The sequence below is a fragment of the Gavialis gangeticus genome, unplaced genomic scaffold, assembly GCF_001723915.1.
Source record: "Gavialis gangeticus isolate Ggan-Ray unplaced genomic scaffold, GavGan_comp1, whole genome shotgun sequence".
NCBI lineage: Eukaryota > Metazoa > Chordata > Crocodylia > Gavialidae > Gavialis > Gavialis gangeticus.
The window spans coordinates 124,614,291-124,637,102 of NW_017728992.1; the positions used below are offsets into that span (position 1 = coordinate 124,614,291).

General features: G+C 41.4%; 2 protein-coding genes across 2 annotated transcripts in view; one reads left to right on the forward strand and one right to left on the reverse strand.

Moving 5' to 3' along the window:
• The window catches only part of CLVS1 (clavesin 1), a 250,228-nt gene extending 241,648 nt beyond the window's left edge, over positions 1-8,580 (forward strand). Inside the window, exon 6 of the mRNA XM_019527715.1 lies at positions 6,747-8,580. Coding sequence (XP_019383260.1) covers positions 6,747-6,834 — 88 coding nt within the window. The 3' untranslated portion in view covers positions 6,835-8,580. The remainder of the gene's footprint in view (positions 1-6,746) is intronic.
• A 2,282-nt stretch (positions 8,581-10,862) lies between these two features.
• Positions 10,863-22,812, reverse strand: part of LOC109298764 (aspartyl/asparaginyl beta-hydroxylase-like) — a 79,442-nt gene continuing 67,492 nt past the window's right edge. The window contains exons 11-12 of the mRNA XM_019519040.1: positions 19,369-19,502; positions 10,863-13,846 (exon numbers count right to left, since the gene is read on the reverse strand). Coding sequence (XP_019374585.1) covers positions 13,696-13,846; positions 19,369-19,502 — 285 coding nt within the window. The 3' untranslated portion in view covers positions 10,863-13,695. The remainder of the gene's footprint in view (positions 13,847-19,368; positions 19,503-22,812) is intronic.

Consider the following 22,812-nt stretch of genomic DNA (forward strand, 5'->3'; position numbering starts at 1 on the left):
CTTAAACCGGTTTCAGCCATTTTGAAACTGGTTTATGTGTACTGAGCTTCTGTTACAGGTCTAAACCAGTTTCTGATCACTTAAACCAGTTTATATGTAACTTGTGTCCCTAGCCACTATCACAGTTAGGATTCTTGATGCTGGTCTCATTAGGGAGACTAAGGATTTAAGGGGCATGGAAAAGGAACTGCTCTCCTGATACAGTGGACACACAGTAGGTAGAGTGACACTTACATTATCACTGCCCCTTTTGCCCTGGATAAACAGAGGTCTTCATTGCCACATTCACAAGAAGTAAATTTACTAGAGAACAACTGCATGCATAGGAAATCTGCTATTTTAACTGAAGTTGATCAAAACGCTTACTAGGAAACATCCACACAATGGCTGGGAACTTGCATAAGTTCTCTTCTTGAACAGAGCAAGCACACTTGGGAAAAGGAAAGCATAAATACATAAGGGTTGTTGGTTGTGGCCATGTTGGTCTAAGGACATAGGCAGACAAGGTTTTTTAGGTACATGTGATATTTTTTATTAGACCAACTAAATAGTTGGAAAAACTGTTCTTTGCAAACTTTTGTTTGTGCTGGAAAGCTTGCAAAGAACAATTTTTCTAACCATTTAGTTGGTCTAATAAAAGATATCACATCTACCCAAAGAACCCTGTCTGCCTAAATGCATGAGAAGTTTGTCAGTCTGTCATTGTGATACTGGTTCCATGAACTACTCATCCCTCAACTGCAATTATCACCTCAATTTCAGCTAGTTCATCCCGCACTACTTCTGAATGTATTTGTATTATTTACTTGTGTTCTGTCCATGTATCCTATACATTTTAAAATATTCAAGCTGTTTTGCAGTATCTGTGATATGACACCCATACATAATTAACAGATAGGCTATCTGACTACTCTGAGTAAATCAATGAAGTGAGAACATAGCTGCTGACAACACTTAAAGCCAGATCCTTAGCTAGTGTAAAATAGTGAAGCTCCATTGAATTCAATTCAGTTGTAGGTCTGTCCCTAGGAATGTTGCTTTCTGTTACAATTCACCATTTGTTGAAATAAAAAAATCCCATTCATACATAGTTAAAATGGCAACTACATAAGTCTTATAAACTGGGCCACAGAATCCAGAGTCAGAAATGATGCAAACCATGGTATGAGTTTCCTTGCATTTAATTTTTCTCTGGTAGAGCTACTTTAACATTTCTCTGCCAATCTGTAAAGGAGTCCAAACAGATTTACTTTACACACATTTGGACTAGAAGATGAAAGCAAGAACAGTCATCATTTGACTGTAATTTACACTTTCTTCTGACTTTTTGGAACACCAGTTAGACAAAAGTAGACATGAACATAGAACAGGTGCAAGCAGGTGAAGGGAATCTAAATTCACCTCTAGTTCCTGACTCTTGCAGCACTTCTGACTTTGTCACTAGCTAAATACATAAACACTGAACATGCATACATATGAACTATACTTGTGCTTTTCACTAAGTAGGACATTCTTAAATATGATAATATCTAAACTGCTTTTGAATTTAATGAGGTTATCTTATAAATCATCCACCAAAAAAGCAAAATTTCAAACTGCCCACTTAATATTGAAAATCAAGATGGCTAAAACTGGCTTTCACATGTACGGCTCTTAGGCTTTAGGAGCTGTAAGTTACTTAAGCCTTTCAAAATATTTAGGCACCTGACATACTCAGGTATCAAAACATTTTATACATCAATAATATTTAGATGCCAAAAGACCTTTGAGAATTTGTATCCCACTTAATTCAGAGGCTATTATGATCCAGTTGCAATGTAGGTTTTGGTCTAGACCAGCCGTGAGGAACATACTAATTCACTTTCCCATTTGTCAACACTTTTAAGAACCAAAATTACCTTAGAGGCCTGGATTTAATATTAGATTTGGCATACAAAATCCTTAAACTTTCAATCAATTTGTGTACATCTGGAACATCAGGGATTGTGTGCACTCATTAGTTATATGAAAACAACTTTGCAGCAGAGCCAAGAAAGCAAGTTTCACACTTTTCAAGTAGGCTTTCATTTTAGTTGAACTGGCTTTCACAGCCACAGAGTATTATCATATGTGACAGGCAGAAGAAACTTATACCCAGGCAGCTTATAGTAGATGATGGCAACTCACTGTAATGAGGCAGTAACAGAATATATTTAAAGTATAGTACAGAATATATTTAAAGTATATTTAAAACACCAATAAATTCCACCAATTAATATTATATAACCAAAAGGGCAAACAGCTTTTTCCTGGCACCAGTGCCAAAGTTCGTACATTATGAACCTCATATGGTATAAAATAACAACATTCATTTCCTAGGAAAATAGAGACCACAGATACTTACCAGAACCCATATCCATGAGAAATACTTCTGAATTTCACTGAGAATTCACAATCAACAGCTATTTCATTGTTTCTTTTCTAACTCTTTCCTCTTTTAAACAAAAATAAAAATGAAGACAAAAAAAAGCAATGCCCAAACACCTGCAAACAGAAGTCGGTGTTTGGAAAGGGAAAATCTGGACATGAGGGCAGGTTTTTTTTGTTGTGATTGCTTAGGGCAGGTTTTTTTTGTTGTGATTGCTTATTGTTGTATCGAGATCAGGAGAGCCACACTGATTGTTTAAATCAGTACCCTGCCTTTTGGACTAAACTGGATTCAAGTATTAGATAGCCCAGGAGAAAGGGCTGAAATGTTTATTTTAGGAGAGATGCCAAGCTGATTCTAATGAACACAAAAGGGAAAAATGGAGAGATAATTGCTGTCAGAGCTTTGGACACAGATCATACTGAGGTTCAATTCCTTTTTATATTGTTCAGATAGGCTGGGCATTGTAATTGTTTCAAGACAGTGGCCTGGTATTTGGCAATTATGTGCACTGCAATGTATTTTGTGTATTTGCATATTATGACTAGTAGCCTGTCTATACACATTCAGACTATTTTAATTCTGTCTGAAGGTGGGCAGGGAAGGGGTGAAGGACTAGCTAATGAGTGCAAGATTATATATGCATTAGGACTGTGCTAAATTTTGCCAGGTGTTTTGTTTCAAAGCTGTTCCAATACATTTTGAGCTCAAAACAGCAAAATTGAAATGAAGCAAAAGGCTTTGAGACAACTTTGAAATGAAATGAGGGCACTCGAAAAATTTTGAGTTTCAAAATGTTTCAAGTTTTGAAGCCAGGCTTACTTAGCTTTAATGCCAGTTCCAGGCGGCAGCCTCCTGTTATCTGGTGCACAGATCTGGGGGCCCACACCCCCAGGAGGGCTGCGGTGCTGTGCCGGACTCCTTCTGGGGGTGCGGGCCCCTGGATCTGCACGCTGTATGACACAAGGCTGCCACTGCCGCCAGGAACCAGCAGCAGCAGCAATCTTCCCCAGCGCTGGGTGCAGGCTGTACCTCGCATCAGTCCCAGGCGGCAGCAGCAGCCTCCTCTCATCTGGCACACAGATCCGGAGGTCCACACCCCTGGTAGGAGTCTGGCATAGCCCTACAGCCCTCCTGGGGGTGCAGGCCCCCAGATCTGCGTGTGGGATGAGAGGAGACTGCCACTGCCGGCAAGTGTCACGAGTTTTGCTTTGAACAGTTTGAGGTGCAGTTTCCCAGAAACCTCTTTACTTATCTCCTTGAAAGTTTGCAGGCTTCATGCCTTCAGAAGGGACCACCATCCCTGCAATTTTCAGCTGAATCAGGCAAGAAATTACAAAGTTTTAGGCGTTTTCATGATTCCCCATTATAGCCTATGGGCGAAACGTCAACACACGTCGAAATAGTTTTGATGAAGTGAAACAGAACAGTGCTTTGAAATGAAACAAAATGAAACACTGTCCCTTTGAAATGGTGAAATGGAAGTTGAAACAAAATGGTGCTGTTTTGCACAGCCCTAATATGGATGAGTATGAGTTACAACTCTCCTTCCAGAATGTAGCTGGAGTACTAGCACTGTCTTGAGGATTGATCTGACCTTCCAGTAGATTGAGGGATTCAATTATTACTGTCCTGTTATAATTTTCCCTGTACTTATACCAGTTACCTGAGCTTTTCATGCATTTGTTTCATCATCCAAGGCAAGAATGAGCAATCTGTATCCAAAGTGCCTTTGCTTATGTGACGAAGAGAGCAGGCCCATGTGAAAGAAGGCAAGATGATGAGATTGGGAAAGATGCAAAGGGATGCTTAGGCCTATAACTGCTGCAGAATTAGTATTCAAATAGGGAGGAAGAATGAGATATGAACAGAGATGCCCAGTGGTAGCCAGCTGTTAGTAACTGACATTTTTAAAAATTATACTTAGAACAGGATCTACCTGTGATATGTCGACAAAATTTACTTATTTTTAATTGCAACCACTAAAGGCATAAACCTCACTCTTCAGAGGAAGGCACTGATGGAGAGACTATCTTTTCCCTTAGTTTCTCTTCCTTCAGTTAAAGTATATTATAGTAGGGGGATTGGAATATTTGTAAAAACACAAGCAGTCCTCAGACTTATGACACAGCTGGTTCCTGAAAACCGCGTTGTAAGTCAAAACGTTGTAACTTGGAACCAATTTTCCCGTAGGAAACAATGTTATAAATGGGGGATTCGTTCCTGAACCAAAGCCCGATACCCTGTTTTCACCAAAAATAACCCAGAATTTTGTACTCAATCAATCATAGATGAGTAATATAGCTACATCAATCTATTTATATTGTAAATAGCAATCATATTGATTTGGAAGGACTTATTTGGGGTGACTTGGTTGGACTTTTTGAAGGGTTCTTGGCTGGAGTCTTCTCAGGAGTCTTGGCTGCAGGTTTTTCTGGAGTCTTGTCTGTTTTCTTAAAGAAAGTGTCCAGAGAAGTATGGACAGATGTTCTCTAGGGAGATGGATGACGCAGCAAACTTGTTTGTTGGCATGGCATGACATCAGATCAAGCATTGTAAAGTCCAAACTGACATCAGAAAGTTGAAACAGGGTTTCAATCTATAAACATTGTAACTCAAAATGCTGTAAGTTGAGGACTGCCTGTATATAGAAAGAAAATGGAAGGTTATGTGTATTCTTATTCAAATGTTTGGCCATTTCTATAATAAGGTGATCTGATATAGATGTCCTACATCAAATTAAGGTGAATTGTGTACAGTGGAAATATATTTCTTTTGCAAAACTTAACAAATAGCTTTACAGTAAGGATCTGGTTTCTATAAATTAGTAAATCTGGAATGTAACTGGGGTTTGTTATTTTTGTTCCTTGTATTTGTTTTTTGTGCAAGTTTAGAACTTAGAGATAGAGAGTTAGAAACCTGAGGAACTGAGTAATGTATTCACAGTCACGGTATTCAACCCTGATCAAGAGTCATCTCCTGTTGGTAGTACTCTATTATAGACTGAAGGAACTATTCTAATGAATGAACAAATGGTATTTTGTCCTGTGAGACAGCTAGTGTTCAAACAAGTTATCGCAACTACAAGACCAGGCCCTAGAAATATGAAGTGCAGTGTAATGAACTGGTGATAATCCTGGGTAACGTTATTAAGGATCACATTACTGATTACCATGCAAATACCTTGGATTTATGATGCAGAAATCTAGAACTCTTGGTTCCAAATTATACCTTTTATTAGACCAACTGAGAAACTGCAACCAAAAAAAAATCTTTTTCTGCAGGCTTTTAGGCTCATATGCCCTTCATCAGGCTCAGGGAAGGTTCATGATGGTAAGAAGTCCCCATATGTAGGAAATAAACTTTATTTTTGCACAGAGGAAGCAGAAGCTAAAAAACTGTCACTCTGGGTCCACAGGAGTTTCTTTGTGAGCTTGCTCTTTGTTGTGTAGATGAAGCAGGATTTCTTCCATATGGGGACTTTTTACCATCTTGAACTTCCTCTGAGCCTGATGAAGTGTACGTATGAGCCCAAAAGCTTGCAGAAAAAGATTTATTATTATTATTATTTTGCAATTTCTCAATTGGTCTAATCATTTTGGAACCAAGAGTTCTAGATTTTTGCATTTCTTTTTGTCTCAGAACAACATGCCTACTACCTATATCCCTAATAAGGTGAACGCACATCAGAAAGTGTGCTAGTTTAGCTGGTACCTTACTGTTCCTATTACTGGTGAGATCAAGGATTTATTGGGCATGGAACATGAGCTAGCCTTCTGATCTAAACTGGCACAAACTGGGAGTCAGGAACTGCAGAATTCTTATTTTGTTTCTGATTCCCTGTGTGGCCTTGGACAAGACACAGCAGCTCCCTCCTACAGTCCTCTACCAGGATTATCTTACTTACCAAACTCAAGGTGCTTTGTGAAAATGAGTTCAGTCTCAGACTTGCTTGCATCCATGCACACCAGTAACTTACCTAACATGAATAGGTCCATGTAGTGTTATAGAGTCCAGGTCTTATGGCCTTGTCCAAAAAGACACGAAACATTTACATCCTTACCTCAGGTGAAGGTCTTTAGCTTGGATATACAGCATGTTTATGTAAGTGTTAAATATTTAAAATATGGAACAATTTAAATCTTTTAAGAAACCAGTTGTATTTCTATAACATATATGATTTCCAATTTTTTTATTTGAAATGAATTTTAGTTAAAAAAAAACAAATACCTATGCATTGTTTTGAACATAATAAAAATGTAGACATGACAGGATTATGATAAAACAAGGGAATTATATTAATATCTCTAACCTATTATTTGTGCAATTTTGTTTTTAGGTCTCAGTCGGTGGTGGAAGCTGGCACATTGAAACACGAGGATCAAGGTGAAAATGAAAACACTCAACCGCTATTGGCTCTGGATTGAGACCTAATCACTAACACAAACGTTGCCAGACTTCAGCGGTACCAGAAACCTACAAAGCACACAATATGCTTTACACACATGTGCGTGCACACAGGCACGTGTACACACACACACACACACACACACGTTCTGCTTGAAAACAGGTCCTCCATTTTTTCAGACCAAGTAAAGATTGTCACCAGCCATCTGCCTGAGCGGCCAAAGCTGAACAAAGACTGAACATTTTCTTTTGGCACAGGACGCTAACTAAGAGAAAACAAGGAGTCTGATTGTAAACACAGAGTTCTTCTTTTCTTTTTTATCTTTCCTTTGATTTATGGCATAAAAAAAAAAGACTGAAAAGTGAGGGACTAAATTCTTTGTTCGAACAGAAAAGGATGTGCCAGTGGAGGTTCCTCTGAATCATTATGCCAAGATGGTCTTCAGTTTTAGTAAAACAAAGTTTAGATTAAGTGCATTTTAAAGCAAAGTATCTTGAAGTTAAAACTGTGCAGCAAAACTATCAGGTTTAATGTAGTTTGTCATCCTGAGGTAACTGCATCTCTAATATCCTAAAATTTGACTGAGGTTTTTTTCCTTAAACAAATCATCACCAGCGTAATGTCATTCAACACTACACTACGACATCTCATCATCCTGGCTGCTTGCAGGGTTCACTTATTTCAGTACCCTCCAAAAATTATTCTTAACTTTTGAAGCCCTTATAAAACTGTCAGCTATATGTAATGAGCTATGTGGGCAGCAGACACACACAATTTGAAAGGCAATTATTTAATTTTAACGATGTGTTTTTCCACAGGCAACACTACAGCCTGTTAGCTGCGTGCGCATGGGGAGGTAACTCATTGGAAACAGTCACCGGTGATTAATGGTTCAATCCAGATTGTTTCATTTAGGTCACTACAGCAAATGAAAGCTCTGAAGAGCGATTTAACCCTCTTTCCTCCTGCAATCAGTTAAGGATGCAGCCAGAGGGGGTGTGCTGACTACAGATGTGGGCTGTGGTTAAAATGGAAAACTGAAATGCCAAAGATCAGTTTGTTATTTCTCTATTTGCTCTACTTGCAAAAGGAATCTCATCGCTGCATTCAAATGGAAATAGTTACAATAAAAAGAAAAACAAAAACACTTAACACTTGTGTAGTGACTTTATTTCCTTAGAGAGTGTTTTTTACAATTTTTTATAGTGCTTTTTACCTTCCAATCAGTCACCCCTTGCTGACATTTGTTAAAACAAGTGGTTCATGTGCACATGTAAAAGATAGTAGTGTAAACAATATACATAATATGAGATGACAGTGTGAAGCATAACATGGTTTTTGGTAGTCCTTGAGAAAGGCCACCCTGAATGGATAAACTGAAGTGATGATATAGTTTATAATTGAGCACAGTCAGACTACAGTGAATGACAAAAGAATGGGTCACTGCTAGCCATCGTAATACATTACACACCTGGCAAGAATACATGTCTACCAGATATATTATCAAAATCTGTAATTATATTACAGAATAATTGCTGAACTAATGTAATTCCTTTATGTGTTTTTTTCCATCAGCAGTCTGCCATCAACTGGGGCTTGCTCTGTAAGATAGCAAGTGATCCTCCTAGGCATAGAGCACTCTTTGCAAGGTGATACTGTAGGAATGTGTAGGAACAAATACCATACATTAATATACATTGCATAATTGAGCTCTCCTATTTTGGGGTTTCCATCCTCCCCTTAGGCCCCCCTCCCCCATTAAATTCTAAGTAACGTAACACAGCTTAGCTCCAGTGACTTCAACAGGGTTATGGCATTTATACTACCTAAAGATCTATCACACGTAATTTGGCTCATACACAGGATGTGGTGTTCACTCTGGATTCTCTTTGCCTGGATATATGATAGCTATAAACAGGAAAAAAATCCAGCTTCTACTAACAGGACTTCTACTATGGTTTAAACATTAGACAACACTGCCCTTCTCTGGCACACTCCCTCTAAAGCTGAAGGACAAGACTCTGTCTCTTAGGCTAAGTACAGACAGTCAAAAAGCCAGAGGCAGAACTGATTCAGTCTTCACAGGTTTCTCTAAACTGCACAGATTTATCAGATAAACTGAACTGACATTCAGTTTTCAGTTGCGAAAGGCAGACAGAGGCCTGCACAGACCCAGACCAGAAGGCAGGGGGTGCTAGGGCGTGCCTCCCAGCTTACCCCCATGGAGGAAAGAGCCTCCCTCCTGGTGCTGGGTCCCCACCCCTGCCCCCCCTGAGCCAGGCATTTGGGATACCTCCAGCCCTGGTCTGCCCAGCTGTGGGGGGTGCAGGGAGAGTAATTCTACCCTGCGGGGCAAGGCTGGTGTGAGTCCTTGATGCACAGGGGAGAGGGCGAAAGGCACCCCCCTCCTGGGGCTGGCCCCCAGCCCAGCATCTTACCACACTGGGGGAGCCCCACGCTGGTGATGCCTTGAGCTGTGCTGGGGGCGATTGCCTCCACACATCTGAGCCAGTGTGAATCCCTGATGAGCAGGGGGGAGGGGGAAACAAAGCCCCCCTCACCACGTCTCAGGCCCCGAGCCGAGGCCTTCCCAGCTGGAGTGGCTGGGCCTCAGGAGGGTTTCTTACCCCCTCCCTGCCTGGCCAGGTTGGCTCCATAGAAAGAAGGATTGGGCCCCATCACCCGGCACAAGCCACTGGCCCTTCTGGCATGTTTTGCTGTCTGCTGCTGGTTCAGGGCTCCATCGGGATATGCCAAGCAGCCCAGGGTCCTTCCACTGCACAATGGGGCCCAATCCTTCCTTCTATGGAGTTTGCTCATTCCTGCTGCCCTGTGTAACACCCCCGGGTTACCTGGTGCATCCTGATGGAGCCCAGCACAAGCAGCAGCTAGCAAGACCCAAACAAAGCTTGTGCTGGACAGTGAGGCCTGAGCCTTCTTTCTATCAAGCTGGCCCACATGGACAGGGAGGAGAAACTCTGTGGGGCCCAGCCCATCCCAGCTGGGAAGACCCCAGCTGGGGGTGCTGAGATGCAGATGGGGGGCTTTGTTCCTCCCTCCCCACTGTGAATTAGTGACTCACGGCAGCCTGGCTACAGAGGGGGCAGGAATCACTCCTGCAGCTGGGCAGACCAGGGCAAACCCCCTGGGGTTTACTTCAGGTGAACAGACACCAGATTTGGGGGCCAGCTGAGAGGAGGGACTCCTTTCCTCCTTTCCACAGCAGGTCAGTTACTTCGGTCAGCCTGTCCTGGGAGAAGGAGGCAACCCTCACAGACCACGGCTCAGGGGCAGGGCTGGGGGCTCTGTTCCCCTGCTTTCCACCCCACTGCTTTCTATCCCACTACCCTGCGGGGCTGACAGGCGCAGTCAGGACCAGGATGGGGAGCAGAGGCATTGCTGCTTCAGCCCTATGACAGCCGTGGGGTGGGTTTGGCCCCAGCTCAGGCAAGGAGCAGACAGCACAAGCAAGGTTAGCCCACCTGCCTTGCAAGAGGGGCTAGTGAAGGGCCCCAATGCATCCTGGGACACTGGGGGACTGGGACAACTTGAGTTGGGAGGGGAGGGATCTGGTACAGAAGTTCCTCAAATCAGATAACCTAAATCAGTTAAGTCTGATCCTACATTGATCCAGGTTTATTTTAAACCAGGTTTGGCCATTTTGAAACAGATTTATATGCACTGAACTTCTGTTCTGTGACAGGTTTAAATTGTAACAAACTGTTTGAGAGAGCAGATTTAGGTTAGATATCAGGAAAAACTTCTTCACGGTAAGCGTTGCCAGAATCTGGAATGGGCTCCTAGGGGAGGTGGTGCTCTCCCCTACCTTGGGGGTCTTCAAGAGGAGACTGGACAAGTACCTGGCTGGGGTCATCTGACCTCAGTACTCTTTCCTGCCCAGAGCAGGGGTTTGGACTCGATCTGCTGAGATCCCTTCTGACCCTAATATCTATGAATCTATGGTTTTCAATCACTTATACTGGTTTATGTGTAACTTCTGTCCCTAGCCTTATGGAAGATACCTGTTACTGCAAAAAAAGCATTTTTATTTGATTCTTTCATTTATTCATTTGTTTCAGGTCAGTAGACTTTTCCAGCTCATAAAGGCTCCGAATTAGGCTGAAGTATCTGTTTACAGTCCAGAAAGCCTGAAAATGGTGCAGCATTTATTCACAGTGCAATTTTTACTGGCTCCTGCACATGCCTTTTATGTAAGAACCTATTCCAATAGCTCCATCAAACAGAAGCCCCTAAAGCATGGAATGGAGTCAGGGTTGAAGGAGCACTTTAGGTTTTAGATGCATGCTATTCTTCCATATACTATTTAATGAGCAGCAATACCCCTGTGTGTCCATGTTTTGGATAGATGGCTTTAATCAATTTGTTAATCATAATCTCAAAAGATAAGGTTTCATCTTCCAGAGGAAATTAAGAGAAATACTATATGAACAGTAATGGAACACTCTGAGCTCAAACAAAAAAAAAGAAAAAGATGGCAAGGGCTTTCTCAAATTAAAATTAAGAAAATTGTTATGTCTTCACTGGAACATAGGTATTAATTCTTAGCTCTGGAAACTGCAATGTAATTTAAAGTCAATTAAAAATATTCTTTGAAGGAAACATATTTGCTTCTGAGATAAACACTTCTGGATGCCTCCTTTATAAATTATTTTCACCATTTTTTTATCCTTTTACTATATTATGAAATATAGCATTCAGTAGTTAGATGGACTGGTTTCTATTGAATGAGTACCTCATATCTAAACTGCTTTTATATATAATTCTAACAAATCCTTTCAAAGAAGCATTTTTAAGTTTCGAAATGTGAAACAAACATAATTATATTAAATTCCACTGATGATTGGCCTGAGTACTGTGAACACCTTATAGATATGGGTTATACTGTTCTGTCTTCTTTTTGTCTTCTCTCATTTAGAGAACATAGCAAAGCTTTTTTGGACCATAACTATCCAGGACTGAATCTTGATCAGAACATGATAATCAGATTTTTCCAATGCAAAAGGAAATAGTGCATACCTCCAAAAATTGTTATGCAATTCATGCCACAAGTCATTATTCATTATGTTTTATGGCATGACAAGATCTAACTATTTAATAAAACAGAAAGTTTGGAAGGCTCTTAATTTATGGAAATACACAGTTATTTTATCAATGTTGCTATTTTAGGCTATTGTATAGCATATGAAATAGAGACATGTGGTTCTTAGATACCGTAATGTAAGACACCTTAGTAACATAACACATTCATAAGTTTAGCATATTAGCAACACTTTCCAAGCCAAGAACGGAAGAGGATAAGTTGCCTATGTTTCTGCACATCATCTTGTACTGCCTTATGATAATCCCTAGTGCTCCCTTGCCTTGCTATTCTAAACACCTTGCATCAGTTTCAACAGCTTACTGGTACTTGCAGATGACTGGACAGAATATCCTGATGAAATTCATGAAGTAAATTCTTCATCTTGATCATCCCTCTTCCGCTTTACCTTTTCAGTACTCCTAGATATTAATGGCAGGTGTTCCCCTGTATGGCAGTGCAAAGAAAAACAGTAAATTCTGTACCATGACACCTCACAGGATTCATTTGGGAAATAAGGCCTTTTCACCTCATAATAAACAGAACAAATACAGAGTACATTGAAAATTAAGTTAATAAATTTTTTAAACAATTGCACTTTTTTTGGTCTTTTCATTCCCACTGAATTTGGTGCCTCCAGAGCAGGATCAGAGATCTATATTACAGCGTGGTCTTCTGCTTCTACTTCAGGGAATGTTGTTTCCATTCTATCTGGGTTCTTATTTGGAAGAAAGGCCAGTCAGGTCAATCTCAAAGAATCCCTGGAAGGAGCTGAAACCTGCTCTTCCTGGACAGAAGAGGTTGTCACGATGCAGAGGGACTTCACGTGACAGAGAACAACAGTTAATATCCATATATGACTCTGAAAGCTGTTGAGCACTGACAACTCTCATTTTAGCTAACAGGTGACTGTCACAAATGCTTATCACCCCAGGACTGCACCCTACTACTGAAAGGAGGCTATTTCACTTCAGGAAAACAAAACTGATCTCATTATCTGTCTTAAAACTCTATTAACTAACAATTAAATAATGTAAGTTACTAATAGTATTTTCAGAAGGCAAAAGAAGGTCATACATAGCAAAAATAAGGTCTATCCAAATAAAGTTCCTCCATCTGCTGATAGCTGGAGATGCACTTATTATACATGTTCTTTTGAAAAAAATAGTGGTTCATAAAAGCAAGTGATCTGTGTGTAGTTATGCTAGAAAAATACAATTACTTGTGTAGAAAAATACAAAACAAACCTATTGATTCACATTATCTACAGTTGATACTATATGTAGATGTGTCTAGTTGCTTTATACCTTAAACATCTACTATTCAAAACTGTACGATAGATTTTCACGGTTAGTTGCATGCACATATTTATGCACCTAATTATCAGGTAAAAAAACATATACAGTCCAGATACTTGTGCATAAACATGGCAAATGAGGTGCCTGGCTGCATATACATGAACATGCAATAGTTTCTGTACACACAATTTTGGCATCGAACATGTGCCTGCATTTCTTCATTTTGAAAATCTAGAACTAAAGCTTTTTGGCTGACAAGAATCAGTATTTTTGTACCTGCAGCCTAAAAGCAAAAAAGATCAGATCAGTGCTGTATCAGTACGAAATAGAAATAGGAATTTTTTTTAAAGCTGAGTCCATAATGATTGTGAAGCAATTGCTTCTTATCTTTCAACTATTAGAAGGCCTTAGTACCAGGCAAATTAATGCTGTATATACTCTAAAAGGTTAAACTTCATGTGGTTTTTGCATGAGAAATTACTGCTTAAATGGCAGGAAGGGTACGTCTCTGTTGTGGTGTTAACTCAGGGTGCCATACGTCCACAATGAATATCAGCCGATAATCTTCTGCATCCTGCCACACTTCATGTTCGAAAGAGTCATCAAAGATAAGAACCTTCCCTTCTTCCCAGGTTCTGTAATGGGGAAAAAAGCATCTTTTAGTATGGATTTGGAGTATCCTACAGTGGGAACTATCTGGGCATATATCTGTTCTGGAGATAATGATCTATACATGGAGAAGGTTTAATCAACATGTGTTGTGCCATCAGGAATATAGTGCTTAAGGAGAAATTAGAGTACTGTATCAGAGCTCTGCATGAAACCATCCATACAATGTTCAGTCCGATGCAGCTTCATATTATTGAGTAACAATACTTATTCTCTCAGTGTGCATGCATGCATACATACTGTATGTGTAGCTACACACCACACCCTGAGACATACATCCTGTCTGTTATTTTTATGTATTTAATATCTGCGCATAGGAGGCTGTAACAGGGGGTTTCCTCAGGGCCAGTCTACCAATGGCCCGCTCACCTGTTTCTGGGCCAACCACCTGCCATGCCTTGATGATCTATAATTAGGATCTTAATTAAGTGGGAAGCTGCCCGTTTCTTGCCCTGATGCCAGAGGCCGCTATCTGCAGCTCTGCTCCTCCCCTACACGGCAGCCCAAGCCTTGCAGATGGCATCCACAGTTTTTAACGTCACTGGCCCCACAGCGGGCCCCAGAATCCTTCAATCTGGACCCCAGCGAGATCCCTACAATCAGGTGGCCTGACTTTGCCCTCATTTTGGGCTGCCTGACTCCTTGAACTCTTTCCTCTCTCGGGACTGGTCCCCCCAGGACCTTTGGCCACACAGGCCCTGGCCTCACCTCCAAGGCCAGTCGGAAACCCCAGGACCTCAGCTCTGGGCATCCCTTGCAGTGGCCCCCTGGCCCTTTTGACCGTTCTGGTCCTGGCCTCAGCACTGACCAGTTGACGGTGTTTTGAGTCAGGCCTCTGAGCCTCTAGCCCACTGTTTCTCCTGGGTCCACCTTCTCGGCCCTACTAGGTGTAACCCACCTGGTTGTGGGAGATGGGGTTATTAAGGCACCCCGACTCGCCTTTCACTGGGGTGGTCACTGGCCTGGTATTTCCTGGAGGCTCCCGCGCCACTGGGAGCCCCACCAGGCCACCCACTCCCGGCAGGGTGCAGTTTTAAGTCATGCCCAAAACCAGAAGCCTCCAAACCATCCCCTACAGCTCCTGCCCTTACCTCCAGGATGTTGCATTCAGCCTTGCAGCCAGGTGATGTTACTGCTTGACTGCCAGCAGCAAACTGCTTTGTTTATATAGGCTGCCAGAGATCTAAAAATGGCCACTAAAATCAAACACCTGCTGGCTGCTTGGCTCTGCCCTTAAAGTGGCAGGTACCAACAGCGCCCTGCCACAGAGGCACTCTGAATAATTTGGGTATTATGAACCAATTTCCTCTCCTTTTAAAAATTATGTACCTAAGTAGAAAACAATGAAACTGTGAAAAGCTGTCAGTAGTATAGTTTAATAACACCACCCCCATGCAAAAAAGGAAGAATTATAAGATTAAGCCCTGCATACAGGACTCCCTTTTCCTATGGGAGTGTCTAACTGCTTACTGAGTCGATTTTAATCCAGTCCACAGGTCATTGAGACTGGCCTGTATATGAGCAATCACATGCTTTGACAACTAGTGGAAGAAAACGACTTAAATGACAATGGTGAGAGACAATGTATCAGAGGCTGAGGTATCTAATTGGCTGGAAGGGTAAGTGTTAGTTTCAGTTCTGTTTAATATCTTCACTAACAATCTTGAATAGCCATTTAAGAGCCTGATAATTAAAGTCACAATACTGCAAAGTGGACAGGGCTGTTGCATGAATGCTATGGTCCATAAGGATAGATCACTTCAGCAGGGCTGGAGCCTTAATTCTCAGGAGCAGAATGAGGTACTGTAAACACTAGTAGTAATAGAGGAATAAGGTATAAACATGAGACATGTTATTTAGGATGACACAAAGGAAATATTTAAGAGAAGTCTGATTGCAAATTAACAGGCTTAAATAGAGCAAATTCAGCAAGACAAAGACAACTTTTTTCTAGTACAAAGGAGGCCTAAAATCCTTTTGAAAATGGGACTTGGACTCTTAAGTCTCTTAGGCATTTTTGAAAACTTTTACTGGCATCAGAAAAAATGGTTTTCTACCAGACTCTCCAGAAAGTGGAATAATATTCTTCCAAAACGCAACGGCAGAAACATCACTGGGGGACATATTTGAGCAAGACCAGACAAATCAGTAGGCATAAAGCAGTGCTTGGCAGATAGACTTTGGACTGTATGAGGACAGGAGTTCCTAGGTGCACGATGGACTACTTGATCTGCAAACAGAGATACAGTTCTTTAAGATTCCCCAAGCAGACTGATCCATTTGAAAATGAACCTTTACAAGGTTTCAAGTATTTTGTTTGTTGTTTTGCTGCTATCTCCAAAATAAATGTAGGTTCACATTTTAAGTAATATAGACTGATTCTCCACTAGTGCAACCATTTTCCATCATTTTTCCAATGAAATTCAAAAGGCACTGCACACTGATATAATGGAATGAGGAATAAGGCCAACAGTGAGCTTTTATTTTTTTGACCCAGGTCTGAAAAGCACTGCACTAATTAGCCTGAAATAGAAGCTCAGCTCAGGACAATAAAACCTCAAAGCATCCAGATTAAATGCCTTCAGAGGTTAAAATGGGGTTCTCTCATTTGCATCACAATGGGATGGACTGTTTTACACAACAAAGAGAAAAAAGTCATAAAGTTGTCAGAGCTATTATCTTCCCTTTGGATCGATTACACGAGCTACTATTGGAATGCAAATAAATATTTCTCAAACGCCTTATTGTGTGAGAAAATCTTAACATCCTGACCAAGGTGGAAATCTCATTCTGGCATGAAGTGGAGCCTGTTTTTGAAAGATTTCTATATCATTTTCATGATGGAAGGAGCTGTACACACCTGTTTTACATGAGAAGGTTTCACCTTGACTTGAAAAAACTGAAACATTTCTCTCCCCCTCTATTACAAATTACTATTGCAGTCTTTGAAATAAGGTCATTTTATTGGATGTTCAGGCATTATTTAACACCATTACTCAGCACGTTGTCTACTACTGCTTTTGGAATTACAAAAAGGTTGGGCACTTGTGGATAATAATGGCCCAAATTGTTCAACAAGACTTGATTGCTATACACTAGGATTGAAAAAAAAAGCCGCAGCACAGACAATTTTCTTTCTATAGAGCTAGATGGCCAGCTGCGCTGCACTGCAAATAGTATAGTGGATAATAAAACCGGCCCCTTTAAATTCCCACCCTACCTCTGGGTGCACATGGGTAAATGGGTACTATGTTCTCATTACTTTCCCCCACACACCTCACAAGCAGGAGGAGGAGGGCTTGGGGAGGGATGGAGTCAAAGCTTTGATCTCCAACATGGAAGCCTCCAGAGCTGAACCAGTTCAACAGGAGGCAGCAATAATTTCTTATTCATCTGAAGCAGCAAGGGAAGAGGCAGAGGGGCAGACTCATACACGTCTGAGACCCAGAATTCCTTGCCTGCATTGTCACCATGGTAACCACCGAGAGGCCTCCCTTTCACAGGGAAGGAGGGAATAGTTATGCGTAACCCTTCATTTTTACCACTAAAAATATTTTCTTAGGAAAAGTCCTGCCTTTGGTTATAAATGCACAACTCTTGCCAAAATAAACTGGAGTTGTGCATGCCAATGAGGACTAAGTTGGATTATTATGCATAAATTTTACATTTTTAATAAATGAACGTTGTGCATATGGAATAAGCCAAACTCAAGAGTCCCAGCATGGAAATGCTCTATCTGCCCAGCAGGAGCAATATAAGCATCCTTATGCCACCCTGCCCAGCATCTGATGTGGAAGAAGCATTGCTATAGGTGAGAAGGTAGTTCACTCTCCACACCACTGAGCCTTATGTTCAGCTGAAGACAAATAAGGATGTCAGCTCTGATAATGGATGGTGAGTCTCACACACCTGTTCACTTGGAACCTGAGCAAGACTATGGCTTTCTTTCCTGCAGGGTCATCTAATAGCCACTTGATGGTAATGATTTGCAATCATAGCTGACCTAAATTCACAAGTGACTCCTAAGCTTCCAAGATGTGAAAGCCTCCATGTCTCATTAACAACCCTCTAAACCATCTAACTACCACTTCCTGCTGCCCCAAACTGCTTCAGATACTGAGCTAGAGTGCTGGGAAGAAATATGTTCATCAATGATTAGTCAAGGTGTATGTTGTTAGCTGTAATGCTGACTGCTGATGCACAATATTTAAATAAGGTACATCATGGCAGGAGTCCCAACACCTCTGCAGCAACAACAGCCAGATTATTAATGGATGGAAACTCTTGTACTTAAATTGCCACAAACTACCTGCTGTGTTTGGTTTTCAGATGCTCTGGAAAGCTCTCAATTACATACTACAGTGATGATGGGTGCATAGATTTTTCATCGTCAAACATGTCTCCATAATAGTACGTTGAGAAGAATTCCAAATTAACTTTTGCTGCACTCTGATGCTATAAGCAGGATATAGCATCTCTGACTCATCATAAACATTAAAAACTATTAGGATTCCAGGTGATGTTTTGGACTCAGAAGAGAAAAATCTATTCAATGAACAGCAAACATTTTCAAACAAATTGATCAAATTGCTTAACTTTATACATTCATTTTTATTAGTAATTTTATTACATATAATTTTTATTAGTACTGCTGTTGCTTTAATACTAGTCTATCTACATGTGTTAAATTACAGAAGTTTAGATTTTCACATATTTCTCAAGGGAATATATTCCTTGAGTTTAAATGTCTTTAAATTACTATTTTTTAAACTGACCTAAGAGGCCAAATACATCTGCAGTGTAATGTAACCATTCCTAATGTAAAGAAGTTTTCCTTATTCAAACACAATGTAAAAATTAAGAATCCTTGGTATCATTGGCCACTTACAAGGCAACACGTTTGACTTCAGTGCCACTTGAAATGAAGCCAATGGAATAATGCTGATGTATACCACTGGAAGATCTAATCTATGTGGGAAAACTTGGCTATTCTACATCCACAGTATAGGAAGCAGAATTGCTGCAAGGAGTCTAGAGTTTACTGATTAAGTTGGCTGGTCTCCCAAGAGAAGAAAGGGAACAGTGGAATTACTGTTGGTTGCAAGTGGTGAACATCAATGGAATGTGTTTCTAAGACTAAACTCAAAAGACTTTAAGGCTATAGACAGCATTACTAAGAAGATAAATACAGTGATCATGACAGAGAAGACCACGTCTTGTCTCCAAAGAATGTAGTGTCATGAATTAAAAACTTAAATTCATATACTTGTAAGAAGTTTTACACATCAAAGTGCTTATTATAACTAAATACCTAGGTGACATATTATAATTGCTACAATTACAATATCTAATATTTGCTATGATTAAATATGTAGTATTTTATTCTCCCTTCGCAGTAATTTACTGACATCAGAATTGTCTTTTTTCTTGTGGATCAGATCAGTTGCCCACCCATTTTCAGTCTTGGGGTGCGAATAGAAAAGTTTACCTGTTTTCCTGAGCACATCGAATTTTGCAGCCTTCTTTTGGTATTACCAAGCCCAAGTGCATCCTCAACCTACAGTTAGTAGGTCCCGTGTGAGGCCAGACATGAGTCCCTGGGTGCATGATGGAATACTTGATCTGTAAACAGAAAAAACAATTCATTTAATTGGGTAACTTTTACCAACCCTTCACTGAGAGCAAAATACTATTACAACTAATCCAAGATGACAGACCACCATTTGAATCGCAACAACATTTGGGTTTTCTCACATCCCAAACATTTTAAAAATAGTGATTTGTGGATATTTTATCTAAAAATGGATGGAGCTGGTGGGGGTTGAGCTAAGTTTAGTTCAAGATCTACATTAGAATGACCCTGCAGAAAAGTCGACGGAAAAAGAGAGTGGGAAGCAGGCTGCAGTGAGGGAAAGTACTCAGTCTTTTCTCCTATAGGGGGATCTGCAACAGATGAAAACATTCCCAAAAGTTTAGTGGTTCTGGTTGGACAGGAAGGATCTAAAAGAGAATCTTATAATAGTGACACTGCAATGTTTTGGATGATTACTGTTATGTATGTTACCTATATATTTGTCCACAGATGTATGTGCCACAGATAGTACATAGGTTTATACTACACATACACATTACGGTTAGAACCCAGATCATTTGTATCCCCAAGCCACTTTGTTCACACTAAGTGACCAGATAAAGAACAAGCTACTCAGCTGTCTGTTCCAATTTTTACTTCAAAGGGTGCTCTTTCATCACACAGCTAGAGGTCAGCACTGGTTGCCAGTGGCAGCTAATCAGAAGTGGTCAAAGTGAGCAAAAGCTGCAGGAATCAGCTAGAGCTTCTCGGTGGTCCTGTGCAGCTGTTTGCTGTGACTATGTCCCAGGACTCTGGGCCCCAGCAAAACCTCCTCCTTGCAAAGGGGTTATGAACCTCACCCTTCTGTGTACGTGGGTTTTCCTGTACATATGTATATGCTAGATATATGTATATACACACACACACACACACACACACACACACACACACACACTGTGCACTTGTTTCATATATATGCGTGTGTGTGTGTATAGTATATAAATGTATTATAAATATTCATGAATTACATTAAAGTAACATTATGGTAGCTAAGTCTAACTCAAAAGTTAGTAAATTCCAGAATTAAAAGTATCCATGCCACTAACTCTCTTGCCTTGTTTATAAGCCATCCTTAATTATACGATCACTTTGCTTTTTTTCCCCTAATCTCTCTCTCTCTCTCTCTCTGCTGCTGTCAGTAAATGGATACTTAATTATTCAATATGTCTTTTTATCCCTATCATTCCATATGGCCTCAGAACTTACTTAATGCATGCCAGAGAACACTATAGTGAATACAGAATTATTAATTTCCTCTGGGGCACTTCTATCATACTCTCCTAATAATTTCTGAGTGCTTCAAAAGTATTAATTTATCTTCAGAGTGCTCCTGTGAGAAGGCAGTATTATTACACCATTTTACGAATGAGGATCTCAAACATGGGCACAAAAGGTCAAATTGTCCAAAGTGTCTTCTAATTTTTGGTTGCCAGCTTGAGATCCTTAATCATAGAATCACAGAAAATTAGAAATCATACAAACCCCCCACTTCAGGTAACTAAAGGCTGCTATTAAATCCACTCTCCGTCTTCTCTTCTCTAGACTAAATAAACCCAGTTCCCTCAGTCTTTCCACATAAGTCATGCCCCCCCAGCCCCTGAACCATTTTTGTTGCCCTCCACTGTATTCTCTCCAATTTGGCCACATCCTTTCTACAGTTGGGGCCCAGAACTGAACACAGTACTCAGATGTGATCTCACCAGTGCAAAATAGAGGGGAATAATCACTTCCCTTGACCTGCTGGCAACACACCTACCAATGCACCCCAGTGTGCTGTTAGCTTTCTTTGCAACAAGGGCACGCTGCTGCCTCATGTTCAGCTTATTGTCCACTGTAACCCCTAGGTCCTTTTCTTCAGATTGTTCTGTCCTAAGTGCAGGACTTTGCACTTGTCCTTGTTGAACCTCATGAGATTTCTGTTGGCCCAATCCTCCAATTCATCAAGGTCACTCTGATTCCTAGACCTACCCTCCAGCATATCTGCTACTCCCCCCAGCTTGGTGTCACCTGCCAACTTGCTGATGGAGCACTCTATGCTATCTTCCAGGTCATTGATTCCCTGGATTTTCCAGCATGCTTAGCATTTTACAGCACTTCATACATTTAAAGCACAGCTCCCAAGCATATCAAGTATACCTGTAAGTTGGGAACCCAAAAAATGACAAATAGTTATGGCACATCCACACATGCACATACATGTGCTTGCAGCAGCTCAAGTAGCAGCAGCAGCACAAATTTGTGCCAAAGATTTGCGTCTCAGCACATATGCCTGAACATGCACTTTGGTGTGAAGCAAATTGTGCCACCTGGGGGAAACTGCCCCCTCCCCCCACCTCCTCCTGGATCTTCTACCAGGGGGTGCTAGAGGCTGAGATCAGCATCTGTGCTGTCCCCAGCAGTATAAAAAGCTGCCCTGGAAAGCAGCTCAGGGCTACTTGCCCTAAGGAGCTTCTGAGGCCTGGCCAGTTTGTATCTGGGAACACTAGCCCCCTGGTGCCAGCTGGACTGCTGCAGCCACCCTGACCTAGAGTGGCCCCTGCACCCTCTGACTACTGCAGCAGTCTGGCAGTGGGGGCTGCTGCCTGGCTGCTACCAGCTGCCACTTGCAACAGCATCTGCCTCCTCGGACCTGCAGCCCCATGGCTGCATGCCTACCAGACCCAGACAGGAACCACCTTCACCTAGGCCCCCCAGGTGAGGACAAGAAATAATGGGCACAAGCTGATTGAAGATTGCTCCAGGCTAGACATAAGGAAAAACTTACAAGGTCAGTGCTGAGAGTTTGGAACAGGCTTCCCCCCAGAAGTGGTACAGTCATCCACCCTGGTGATCTTCAAAAAATGTCTTGAGGCCCTGCATTTGATCCCAGCAGTCTTTTCTGCTCACATGCAAGAGGGCTGGGCTCCAAGATCTGTAAGGTCCCCTCCAGCCTCTAACAACTATGACACTATGGTCACTGCAACAGAGCCCCCTGCACATGTGGGCCAGCTGCCAGCGGGCTGTGGCTGCACAGTTGGCCGTTGTCATGTCTTCTGGTGCCCACATTCTGCCATCTGGGCAGCTATCTCCCAGAAGATGTGCTCTTTGTGGTGACCTGCTTTGAACTTCGAAGTATGCCCTTTTGGCCCCAAATGGCCAGGAGGTCAGCCACCTCATCCACCGTCCATCTGGGTCCCTGGTGCCAGCCCTGGGCAGGCTCTTCTGTCTGGGTCCCGCCATTTGCCTCACCAGCAGATACCTTGGTTTTCTGTTTAAAAATTGCAAAGTCTCTGATTTAAAAGTGGGGATCCAAAATTCTCT